General features: G+C 37.4%; 1 protein-coding gene across 1 annotated transcript; it reads right to left on the reverse strand.

Moving 5' to 3' along the window:
• Window positions 1-1288: 1288 nt before the first annotated feature.
• Window positions 1289-11524, reverse strand: LOC142337445 (uncharacterized protein F13E9.13, mitochondrial-like). The gene is made up of 4 exons (XM_075386676.1): window positions 11185-11524; window positions 10563-10791; window positions 9998-10204; window positions 1289-1663 (listed from the first exon to the last, which is right to left on the reverse strand). The coding sequence occupies exons 1-4, from the start codon at window positions 11368-11370 to the stop codon at window positions 1344-1346; spliced, it is 942 nt and encodes a 313-aa protein (XP_075242791.1). The 5' UTR covers window positions 11371-11524; the 3' UTR covers window positions 1289-1343.

The raw sequence follows: 11524 nt of genomic DNA on the forward strand, positions 1-11524 counted from the left end.
CAATGCGTTGCTATCGTGTGGATTTTGAGCGCTTTTCATTCGTTCGTTCAATTGTTCAATATCAAATTTACGCATTTGCTTCTTTCTGCTTTCAGCTATATCTTGTTTGTGTTTTAGATCAAAGCAGCAAGAAACCGGCTTTTGCTTTGTTAACAATGAATTGTTTATCTTTATCTCGTTAAAATGTTCTAGGAGTTCCTTGCTTACGAAAAACAAATCGATAACGCTTTTACCGTACTGAAATTCGTACGTTACCTCTTTAATATCGTTAACACAATGAAGATTCCAATTAATTAAAAATTCGCAAAGTGAGTTGCCTCTTTCGGATGAGTCAAGTCTGCAATTGAAGTCGCCGCCCAGGACCATACGTGCTTTGCCTTGACAGCATTGAAAAGCTTCGGTAAGTGCTTGATATATTGTCTCTAGATCTGTTTTTGGCGGAAAATATGCTACAATTATAATTAGGCTGAATTCTTTCATCTGCAATGCTAATAATTTATTGTTCTGATGGAGAACATTGCATGTTGGTTTTTGTTGGGTTTTTGTTCTGTTGAATGTCAGAAATCTGTATTCGCCATTTGATGTCTGGTGTGAATTTGTTTCTCTGTTGTCATTTAATCCAAATTTTCGTTAACCACAACTCCGTCTTATGGACATGACAAGGGGATAAAAGATGAGTAAGTATAATTTGAGAACTCCAGAATTTAAAGTTCTTAATTTATGGATATTTCTTTCCCCCAGAATAACCGATAATAGCAGTACTCAGTGTATTGTTTTCAGTTGTCGTTCAGTACCAATATGTTGGCATCTCTATGATTCGTGTGTTGCTAGCCATTAAAAATGATGGCAGGACTACCTTAATTTTGAATAGAGGTCTGACCGTTTTTCTTTGTTACCCTCACCCACTGTCATTTCATGCCCCCACATACATATGATATGATAAATTGAGTACCAGAAAGCAATGACACCACCGGGTCAGAAAATTTGGAGCCGAACCAATGGTTTATTTGACCGAACTGCGATTTATTGCAATTAATTAAAGTAATGAATAATCCGTCATTAACCTTATCTGGGAGCTCTTAACAGTAGTGAAGTTTCATGTACTTTTCCCCTTGATCCTATGCTGTAGAAAATTTAAACCTTAACGCTATATGTACTCATTATTGAGCTTAAATTATTACTTGAGTCGTCATTGTTTGCTTAATTTCGGTGGATCTTTTCCGTTTGTGAATAATAACACATAATTGGTAATTGGGGTTATAAATGGCACTTGGGTTCCAAAACAGAATAGATCCAAATAATTTTTCAATTATTTGCTGCAAAGTTGAAGTATTATATATAAACTATGCTGTTATAGGAAATGTAAAAATTTGTTTTTGTTTTTCGATAAGTTTGCAAATTCGCATCTCCTCCAATTTGTTGTGCCATTTCCCGTCAAACTTTAAGGATGACCCAATTATCAAGCCATCGGCTATTTGATACTGGGAAATGTTTTCTGGCGTGACTCCTGAACCCACTAGTACAGGCAGCTTAGGTGCTGCATTCTTAGCGTGCAACAATTGTTTTCTGTCAGCTGTCTGGCCTGTATGCTTGCCGGTGATGACTAAGCCGTTAGCTTCAAAAAATTCAGCTGCCTTCGCGTGCTCATCTATAGTCAGGTCACCTGAAAGATTCTTTTCTTTTCCGTCATTTCATTAATTGAATTAAGTAAACTTAAATATAACGTTTTTAGGTATTTCAAATGAGTTAAACTCAAATTGCGAATTACATCTATCGGTATATGTACACTATAATACTCGGTTTGGTATGTTTACCAAACCGCGTATTATAGTGTACAAACCGCGTATTATAGGGGGAGGCTAAATTATGTTTACCAAACAGCGTATTATTGGGGGGGGGGGGGGGCTATAGGTAATCTGACCACTAAAATGGGGAGTCTATAATGGGAAAGGCCCCGCGGTTTTATTTACTAGAAGCCATTCTTTTTGTCCAAGATGGCCGCCTGCGCTTGTTCTGCTAATACAGGTCATCCGTTTTCCTAACTAGGTACCTCTTTTCTGAACTCGGTCAGTGCCAGTTTGGCTTTGAAAAAAATGTTCACAGTCCCTGGGACAGATTCAGTTCATCACCTTGTCACATTATGGTAACATTCGCCTAAGTGTAGACTGCGTTTTATTCACAATAATAGCGGTGCTATGTTTTTACCACGTTTAGTACTTAGTGGACAGCTCATTTCTGTAATGAGTGCTTATTGCAATCACAAGATTTTCGTCAATGCTTCTTCTTCTTCAAGTATCTTGTCTGTTCTAGATAATTATTTTCTATGTCTCGCTATTCGTAAGATATCGACGTATGAGACACGAAATTGTTCCAGGTACCTACTTCTGGTTTCCCTTTGCTATTTTGCCGTAGGTTTTTTTCGGTTAGTAAGCATACTCCCTCTTCTCCTTGCTTAAGACAAGACTAAAAAATCATAGCTGTCTGCGTCGTATACTGAGCTGATCCATCGCACATCTAACTTACAGTAAGATTGGAAAGATAGTTTTCCTTAGTATTCACTAGATCCTTCGTATGTATCGTACATTCAACGCCCTTCGTTATTGTCTACGTTTCTGAGCAGTAAGAAAGGTTGGATGAACGTAGCTTTTTAAGATTCGCTGTCTGCACTTAAAAGAAAAATTTTTGTTAATTAGGATATTGCTCATTTTAGCGAATCCTTTTTTGTCTGCCAAATTTGGCTATTTAGTTCAACAACATCTCTACAGTCTGATGAAATCAAACATCCCAAGTATTTGATCCCTTTAAAATGATGTCTCATTTCAGTCCATCTCTTCGAAGGGGTCACGACTTCAGTCTACTTTCTGATGAACTTCCTTCCGTACTGTTTACTGGCCAATACCAGTTGTGACTAATTGCTGTAAATAGTGCTTTTTTTGCCGCAGTTAAAAACTTACCATTCGCGTACCCCAAGTTATTTATTTTCCAGCCTTCAATTGAAACACTATTTAAGGCTTCCAGAGGCCTCATTACATTTCACTGTAAAGCGAGAAGAGTTCATGTGAAAGCACACAGCCTTGTATCAATTCTTTTTTCTATGGGATCAGCTTTGCTCAATTCATTTTGTTCTCGAATCGTCGTAACTTGGGCGTAATGGAGCCATTCGATCAATTGGAGGTTTTTATCGTAAACGTTCACCTCTTCTAGGGTGAGTCATCATTGACTGTTGGATCTAAGGCTTTCGTGTAGTCGACGAAACAAAATTAGTTATAATTCAGTTTCTCTATGGAGCTTTGGCTTACATTTTTCAGATTTAAGAAAAGCGTTTTGTGTGCCATAGCCAAGACTGAAGCCCTATAAAGTATCCGTCCTTCGTTATCATCGGTATTTTCTTCCTGTAATGATTTTCAACAAAATTTTTGGTCAGGTGGGTTTTCAGACATGTTGTCTTATGTTCTTCGTAAAAAAACCCTCCGGCCTTTTGGTAAGAGGATGGAAATTGACTCGATCATTTTCCTTGGCAGAGCATTTTTGTTGTAAAGCGGATTGAAAAAAAATGTACCAAAATGTGAGTTTGTCGTTGATGAGAGCTTTTAGCATTTCCGAAGTAACTCCAATCGGTACTTTCTCAGTCTACATTGAGACCTGGCCTTACTTGCTTTTGATGCAGCTAAGCTCCAATTGTGCATGCTTACTTTTTTTCGTTACTTCTCGAATATTCTGGTGGGGCTCTCTTTGAGATAACAGGTACAGATGGTTCAATCATTGCATTTTTTTGTTTGTTTTAGCAGTACTGCTTTGCTAGTCTCAGTGCCTTTTCAGTTTGTTAGATTAGACGCTTTTCAATGTAATCAATTGAATGAGCTAGACATTATTGTCTGCGTTGTCAAAGATTTCGCGTTTCTTTCTTTTGTTTCATTAGTTTGGAGTCTCATCGCCAATTAAGATTTTTGTCATTGAACTTATTCGCTGAAACTGGGCTACGCTCTTAAGGCAGAAAAAATTATACCAAATTCTTCCTTGCTTAGGCGGGAGTTGAGATGTTCAAGAGCTTTGCCTTCTCTCAAGAGCGTGCGGTAATTTCTTGTTCCGTTGAATCTACTGCGACTTCTCCTTGGGGTGCGGTTTTTTTTAAAAGTGAGTCATTGTCGCTATCAGTAGATTATTGTCACTAACAAAGAGCATTTACTTGCTTTTGATGCAGCTAAACTCCAATTGTGCATGCTTACTTTTTTTCGTTACTTCTCGAATATTCTGGTGGGGCTTTCTTTGAGATAACAGGTACAGATGGTTCAATCATTGCATTTTTTTGTTTCTTTTAGCATTAATGCTTTGCTAGTCTGTGTCTTTTCAGTTTATTAGATTAGACGCTTTTCAATGTAATCAATTGAATGAGCTATTGTCTGCGTTGTCAAAGAGCTTTCCCTTCTCTCAAGAGCGTGCGGTAATTTCTCGTTCCGTTGAATCTACTGCGACTTCTCCCTGGGGTGCGGTTTTTTTAAAAGTGAGTCATTGTCGCTATCAGTAGATTATTGTCACTAACAAAGAGCATTCCGCCTTCAGTGGCATTCCCGTCAAGAACTGCTTTGTAAAACTTTTGGGTATGAGTATGTGGTCAATCGGATTCCTGGTTTTTACTTTTTATGCTTCGGCTGTTTCTCTATGGAGCTTTGGCTTATATTTTTCAGATTTAAAAAAAAGCGTTTTGTGTGCCATAGCCAAGACTGATGCCATATAGAGTATCCGTCCTTCGTTATCATCGGTATTTTCTTCCTGTAATGATTTTCAACAAAATTTTTGGTCAGGTGGGTTTTCAGACATGTTGTCTTATGTTCTTCGTAAAAAAACCCTCCAGCCTTTTGGTAAGAGGATGGAAATTGACTCGATCATTTTCCTTGGCAGAGCATTTTTGTTGTAAAGCGGATTGAAAAAAAGTGTACCAAAATGCGAGTTTGTCGTTGATGAGAGCTTTTAGCATTTCCGAAGTAACTCCAATCGGTACTTTCTCAGTCTACATTGAGACCTGGCCTTACTTGCTTTTGATGCAGCTAAACTCCAATTGTGCATGCTTACTTTTTTTCGTTACTTCTCGAATATTCTGGTGGGGCTCTCTTTGAGATAACAGGTACCGATGGTTCAATCATTGCATTTTTTTTGTTTGTTTTAGCAGTAATGTTTTGCTAGTCTCAGTGTCTTTTCAGTTTGTTAGATTAGACGCTTTTCAATGTAATCAATTGAATGAGCTATTGTCTGCGTTGTCAAAGAGCTTTGCATTCTCTCAAGAGCGTGCGGTAATTTCTCGTTCCGTTGAATCTACTGCGACTTCTCCCTGGGGTGCGGTTTTTTTTAAAAGTGAGTCATTGTCGCTATCAGTAGATTATTGTCACTAACAAAGAGCATTCCGCCTTCAGTGGCATTCCCGTCAAGAACTGCTTTGTAAAACTTTTGGGTATGAGTATGTGGTCAATCGGATTCCTGGTTTTTACTTTTTATGCTTTGGCTGTTTCTCTATGGAGCTTTGGCTTATATTTTTCAGATTTAAGAAAAGCGTTTTGTGTGCCATAGCCAAGACTGAAGCCATATAGAGTATCCGTCCTTCGTTATCATCGGTATTTTCTTCCTGTAATGATTTTCAACAAAATTTTTGGTCAGGTGGGTTTTCAGACATGTTGTCTTATGTTCTTCGTAAAAAAACCCTCCGGCCTTTTGGTAAGAGGATGGAAATTGACTCGATCATTTTCCTTGGCAGTGCATTTTTGTTGTAAAGCGGATTGAAAAAAAATGTACCAAAATGTGAGTTTGTCGTTGATGAGAGCTTTTAGCATTTCCGAAGTAACTCCAATCGGTACTTTCTCAGTCTACATTGAGACCTGGCCTTACTTGCTTTTGATGCAGCTAAACTCCAATTGTGCATGCTTACTTTTTTTCGTTACTTCTCGAATTTTCTGGTGGGGCTCTCTTAGAGATAACAGGTACAGATGGTTCAATCATTGCGTTTTTTTTGTTTGTTTTAGCATTAATGCTTTGCTAGTCTCAGTGTCTTTTCAGTTTGTTAGATTAGACGCTTTTCAATGTAATCAATTGAATGAGCTATTGTCTGCGTTGTCAAAGATTTCGCGTTTCTTTCTTTTGTTTCATCAGTTTGGAGTCTCATCGCCAATTAAGATTTTTGTCATTGAACTTATTCGCTGAAACTGGGCTACGCTCTTAAGGCAGAAAAAATTATACCAAATTCTTCCTTGCTTAGGCGGGAGTTGAGATGTTCAAGAGCTTTGCCTTCTCTCAAGAGCGTGCGGTAATTTCTTGTTCCGTTGAATCTACTGCGACTTCTCCTTGGGGTGCGGTTTTTTTTAAAAGTGAGTCATTGTCGCTATCAGTAGATTATTGTCACTAACAAAGAGCATTCCGACTTCAGTGGCATTCCCCTCAAGAACTGCTTTGTAAAACTTTTGGGTATGAGTATGTGGTCAATCAGATTCCTGGTTTTTACTTTTTATGCTTTGGCTGTTTCTCTATGGAGCTTTGGATTATATTTTTCAGATTTAAAAAAGCGTTTTGTGTGCCATAGCCAAGACTGAAGCCATATAGAGTATCCGTCCTTCGTTATCATCGGTATTTTCTTCCTGTAATGATTTTCAACAAAATTTTTGGTCAGGTGGGATTTCAGACATGTCTTATGTTCTTCGTAAAAAAACCCTCCGGCCTTTTGGTAAGAGGATGGAAATTGACTCGATCATTTTCCTTGGCAGAGCATTTTTGTTGTAAAGCGGATTGAAAAAAATGTACCAAAATGCGAGTTTGTCGTTGATGAGAGCTTTTAGCATTTCCGAAGTAACTCCAATCGGTACTTTCTCAGTCTACATTGAGACCTGGCCTTACTTGCTTTTGATGCAGCTAAACTGCAGTTGTGCATGCTTACTTTTTTTCGTTACTTCTCGAATATTCTGGTGGGGCTCTCTTTGAGATAACAGGTACAGATGGTTCAATCATTGCATTTTTTTTGTTTGTTTTAGCAGTAATGCTTTGCTATTCTCAGTGTCTTTTCAAATTGTTAGATTAGACGCTTTTCAATGTAATCAATTGAATGAGCTAGACATTATTGTCTGCGTTGTCAAAGATTTCGCGTTTCTTTCTTTTGTTTCATCAGTTTGGAGTCTCATCGCCAATTAAGATTTTTGTCATTGAACTTATTCGCTGAAACTGGGCTACGACTCTTAAGGCAGAACAAATTATACCAAATTCTTCCTTGCTTAGGCGGGAGTTGAGATGTTCAAGAGCTTTGCCTTCTCTCAAGAGCGTGCGGTAATTTCTTGTTCCGTTGAATCTACTGTGACTTCTCCTTGGGGTGCGGTTTTTTTAAAAGTGAGTCATTGTCGCTATCAGTAGATTATTGTCACTAACAAAGAGCATTCCGCCTTCATTGGCATTCCCGTCAAGAACTGCTTTGAAAAACTTTTTTTTGGGTATGAGTATGTGGTCAATCGGATTCCTGGTTTTTACTTTGTAGGCTTTGGCTGCATTCTCATAGACTGCACACCTTTGTCTTTAAATCGCTCATCATAAACACTAGCTCACGTTCCTGCTTTTGCATTCCTGCATTTCATCGCTAAGTTTTTGCAGTTTTTCCTCCCACAAATCTGATGTTGGTACACAAACCTGAGTCAAACATATTTGTGTACAATGAACTGAGCGTGCGGATTGGAAGACCATTGAATATAACAAAAAACCCTTTAATATTCTTGCTCAACAATTGATTTACATTGAATCCAACATCACTGCTCTTGCTGGTTGCTGTGAGTGTTGAGAAACGGTTTTTTGATGTATCCACGCTTTTTTGTTCCGGTCGCATTCTATCGCATTTCAGGTAGAACCGGTACGTTATGCTTCTTCTTTTCTCGTCATATTCTCAATCTTCTTTTCTTCCTACAACGATGTTCTCACATTACGTACCGAGTCGGAATGTTATTCTTTTGCATTGTCCTGTGAGCGCTTTTCTCCGTTTAGAATCAGTACACTCTGAAAATCTCTCTTGTGAAATCACACGATTTTTTTCTCGTGTGATGAAAAATCACATGATTTTTCGTGTGAAAAATGCATCCCGTGTGATTTCACACGAGAAAATTGTCTTCCTGTGATGAAAAATTACACGATTTTTCATTTGATTGAATGTATGAGGAAATGAAGCAATTTTTATAGTAAATACAGATTTTTTCCTCGTTCCAATTTCCTTTAGAACAAGGCTGATCTATCAACGAAAATTTCATGCTACAATGGGCTCTTTTTAGTGATTAAAACCAAAGATAATACTTTAAATTGAAAAAATGGGGTAAAGTGGGCCACCTAAATTTATCTCGCAAATTTGTTTCCAACGCTGATTTTGAGTGACTGACAACTCCACTTCGTAGAAATTCTCATGTTTTAGCAACTTGAGTGTTTGTTTGCGCCAAAAAGATTCCATAGCTGTAGAGTATAAGAGGATCTAACAAGTTACCGTGGATACTGTTTTGTGAGGTTTGTACATTTTTTCTTTGTTTTTGTCATTTAAAAAGAGAGTCTGGTAAGCTCAAGGGAATATACGTTAGTTGTCTGGATTGGAAACTTATGCCGTGGTTGATAAACACCCGAAAAAAGATCCCATTAAAAATCATGTGAAATTTACGCGAATTATCGTGTATTTTCACGTGAGAATTTCGTGTGGATTTTTTGGCGAAAAATTGTATTTTATACGCAAAAAATCAGGTTTTTTTCACACGATTTTTCGTGTGAATTACGCGATAAACTATGAGATTAAGACCGAGAGAATCGTGTAAAAATACACGATTTATCATGTAACGGGGCATTTTCTCGTGTGTCACTTTTTTCCCGATAAATCGTGTGACAATGCAAGATTTTTTGTGTAATTCACACGAGAAAATTTTAGAGTGTAGTTTTTGTAAAATAGGGTCCATGTTTTTCCAATTTTGATACCTTGCTAAGGTATGCACCAGTTACAAATTAGTTTAGAACTGTTGATTAGCTGCTCTCAAATAACCTTCATTTAGAGTAACACACATTCACTTGACCTTATCTCTTCGAATTAAAGTAAATAAAAGTCAATTTCAAAGTGAGGAAGTCATTTTTGAGAGTGAGGTAAGTCACGTGTGACCAAAAATTTAATCACACGAATGAACAAAAAAACTCGCTCCACTTAGAGTGAAAAATGACGTTATAAGAGCGAATCTCCGCTAAGAGCGAATCTTGACGACGATATAAAAAGCATAGCAGGACAAGTCCTGACGTACAATTCAAAGAATTTCCATTGACTAAACATAAAATTAGACCTAGAACGAACTGTGAGTGAATTGGGGAAACCATTTCTAAAAAAAAAATCAGATCACAAAAATTAAAAAAAAAAACAAAATCAATGTCACGATGCCGCATGTGAACAAAAACCCTCTAGAGAGAACAAAAAATTTGATTCAAGCAAAAAAAAAAACTAGGCCTAGAATGAGTTAGGAATGCATCGGAAAAACCATTTAGAAAAAAATCCGATCCAACAAATGGAAAAAACAGTACAGATTAGAGTGTAATTACCGCATGTGAACAAAAAACCACTTGCGAGAAAGCGAATGTTTGTTTAAACACCATTTTCTCTCTCTACTTAAAATTAGAACGAAAAAATGCACGCCGCAAAACCACTCGCTTTTTCGCTCCACTTCCTGTTTCGGCGTGAATCACTACTCCAATTTAACTTCAACAATCATGAAAATGTGTGACCAGGTTTTAAAAAAGACAGCGCCCCAATACAATTCAAATTCTTTGAATTGTAAAAAACCAAGAGAGGGCCAATAATAGCCCCAGCTATCGCTGTGCGGCTATTAATAAAAAATGTGGTTTCACTGTATAACACAATTTCTTTGCTGTTAGTCATCTCCATAACTTCTTTGCTTATTACCTTACAAATAAATGCAACCGGTTTAGGTAACCCAAAAGTCCCTAATTCAAACCGGAAAAGGTTGACCTGTTATTGCATGTGAAGAGTGTTTCTTCTGAATATCACAGAACACTTTAATATGTTCTGCTGATATTGATTTTCGATATCGCAAGAGTTGCCCAGCACAGCTCTCTGTGTAACCCTCGTCCCCAATTTGCCCAAACACAAATCCCTCTGCCCGTATGAAGTCACAGTCTGCAGCCAGGGCAACAGCCAAAGCCTCCATATTGGCACCTGTAAACAAAAGCCAATAGATTTAAGCAAAAAGTCTATAAAGCCTGGAAACAAAACGAGTTCAATTTTTTAAAAGTAGTTTTTCGCAGGCTGTGAAATTTTTTCATCTATGGTAACAAAAGGACACTTCAAACAAGGTTCTTTCTTTTGTCCGTTGTCGGAACTGCTGATGTCGCGCAGAAATAATGTCAAATTTTTTGCCCAATTTTTTCCTCGAACTTTTTATGTTTAACTTGTAAATTATGCAGTGTTACATCTAACCTGTTTCAAACTTTGACTGGCATTTCCAAGTCTTGGTTTCCGTGTAGCAAAAATATTAACCATTTAGCAATTTTAAGCATAAAACGTTATGTAAAACCTGACAGTATCTGAATTCCGATTGAGAATCCTTGATCTCTTGTGAGGATTTTTCGAACCTCGATTGCGACTGCTGTCATAGTTGTCACTGTATGAGGCTGTATTAGGCTTGACTTCAAGTATGGCACGTCAAACATGTTTTCGATGATCACCCCTGAGAAATTGTACTTTTTAAACAACTCTGCCTCCTCGAGAGCTCTTTCAATCGTCTGCGTCACTGTTTGTCCCCTCTAACAAAATAACGACTCCATGAGTTTGCTATTTTTCTAATTTTTTCAATGCAGAAGTTAATATCTGGTATTTGTAGGATTATTTGACTGCAATTTTTGTTAGCTAGAGAAAACATGCAGCAATTGTTGCAACTGTTTTCTGATGTGAATTTTTTTGTTTTCATGATCATGTGAGAATGAAGTAATTCTTTTTTTTTGCATGAATAATGGTTTGCGTGACCTATTTAGGCTGTACAAATCATTGCTTTGTTGGTTTATAATATCCATTACAATATAAATATACCTTTATAAAGGTGTAAAAAATATCATTTGTGATGGGTCATAATTTACCGGGGCATAGCTCCAATTTTCCAAATTACTGATAGTATAAAATTTTAATTCAAATTTTGTAACCTTCCAAAGAGGTGTTGCGGCTGTTGGTAGTATATGGATCATTCCATACAAAGCCGGGTTCCATTTTGCACATAAGGGATCTCTCGAAGTACTCTGAAATTGGCGCTGTGTAATTCTAGATTGTTTTCGAACAAAATGAAATGTTGATCGTGTTCTTGTGAACTGAAATGGTGACAGTGAACTCATTCTGTGTACGTTCTACGGCTTAAATATGAATAAAAGAGCTTATAATGTACTGTATCATTGCAATTAGTGTGTGCCATGAATCTATAATGACAACTTTGGAATGGTTGATTGAGATTAGAGATAGCGTCAACTTCTGCATGACTATACTTGGATG

Source organism: Convolutriloba macropyga, chromosome 1 (genome assembly GCF_964194025.1).
Source record: "Convolutriloba macropyga chromosome 1, txConMacr16.3, whole genome shotgun sequence".
Taxonomy (NCBI): Eukaryota; Metazoa; Xenacoelomorpha; order Acoela; family Convolutidae; genus Convolutriloba; species Convolutriloba macropyga.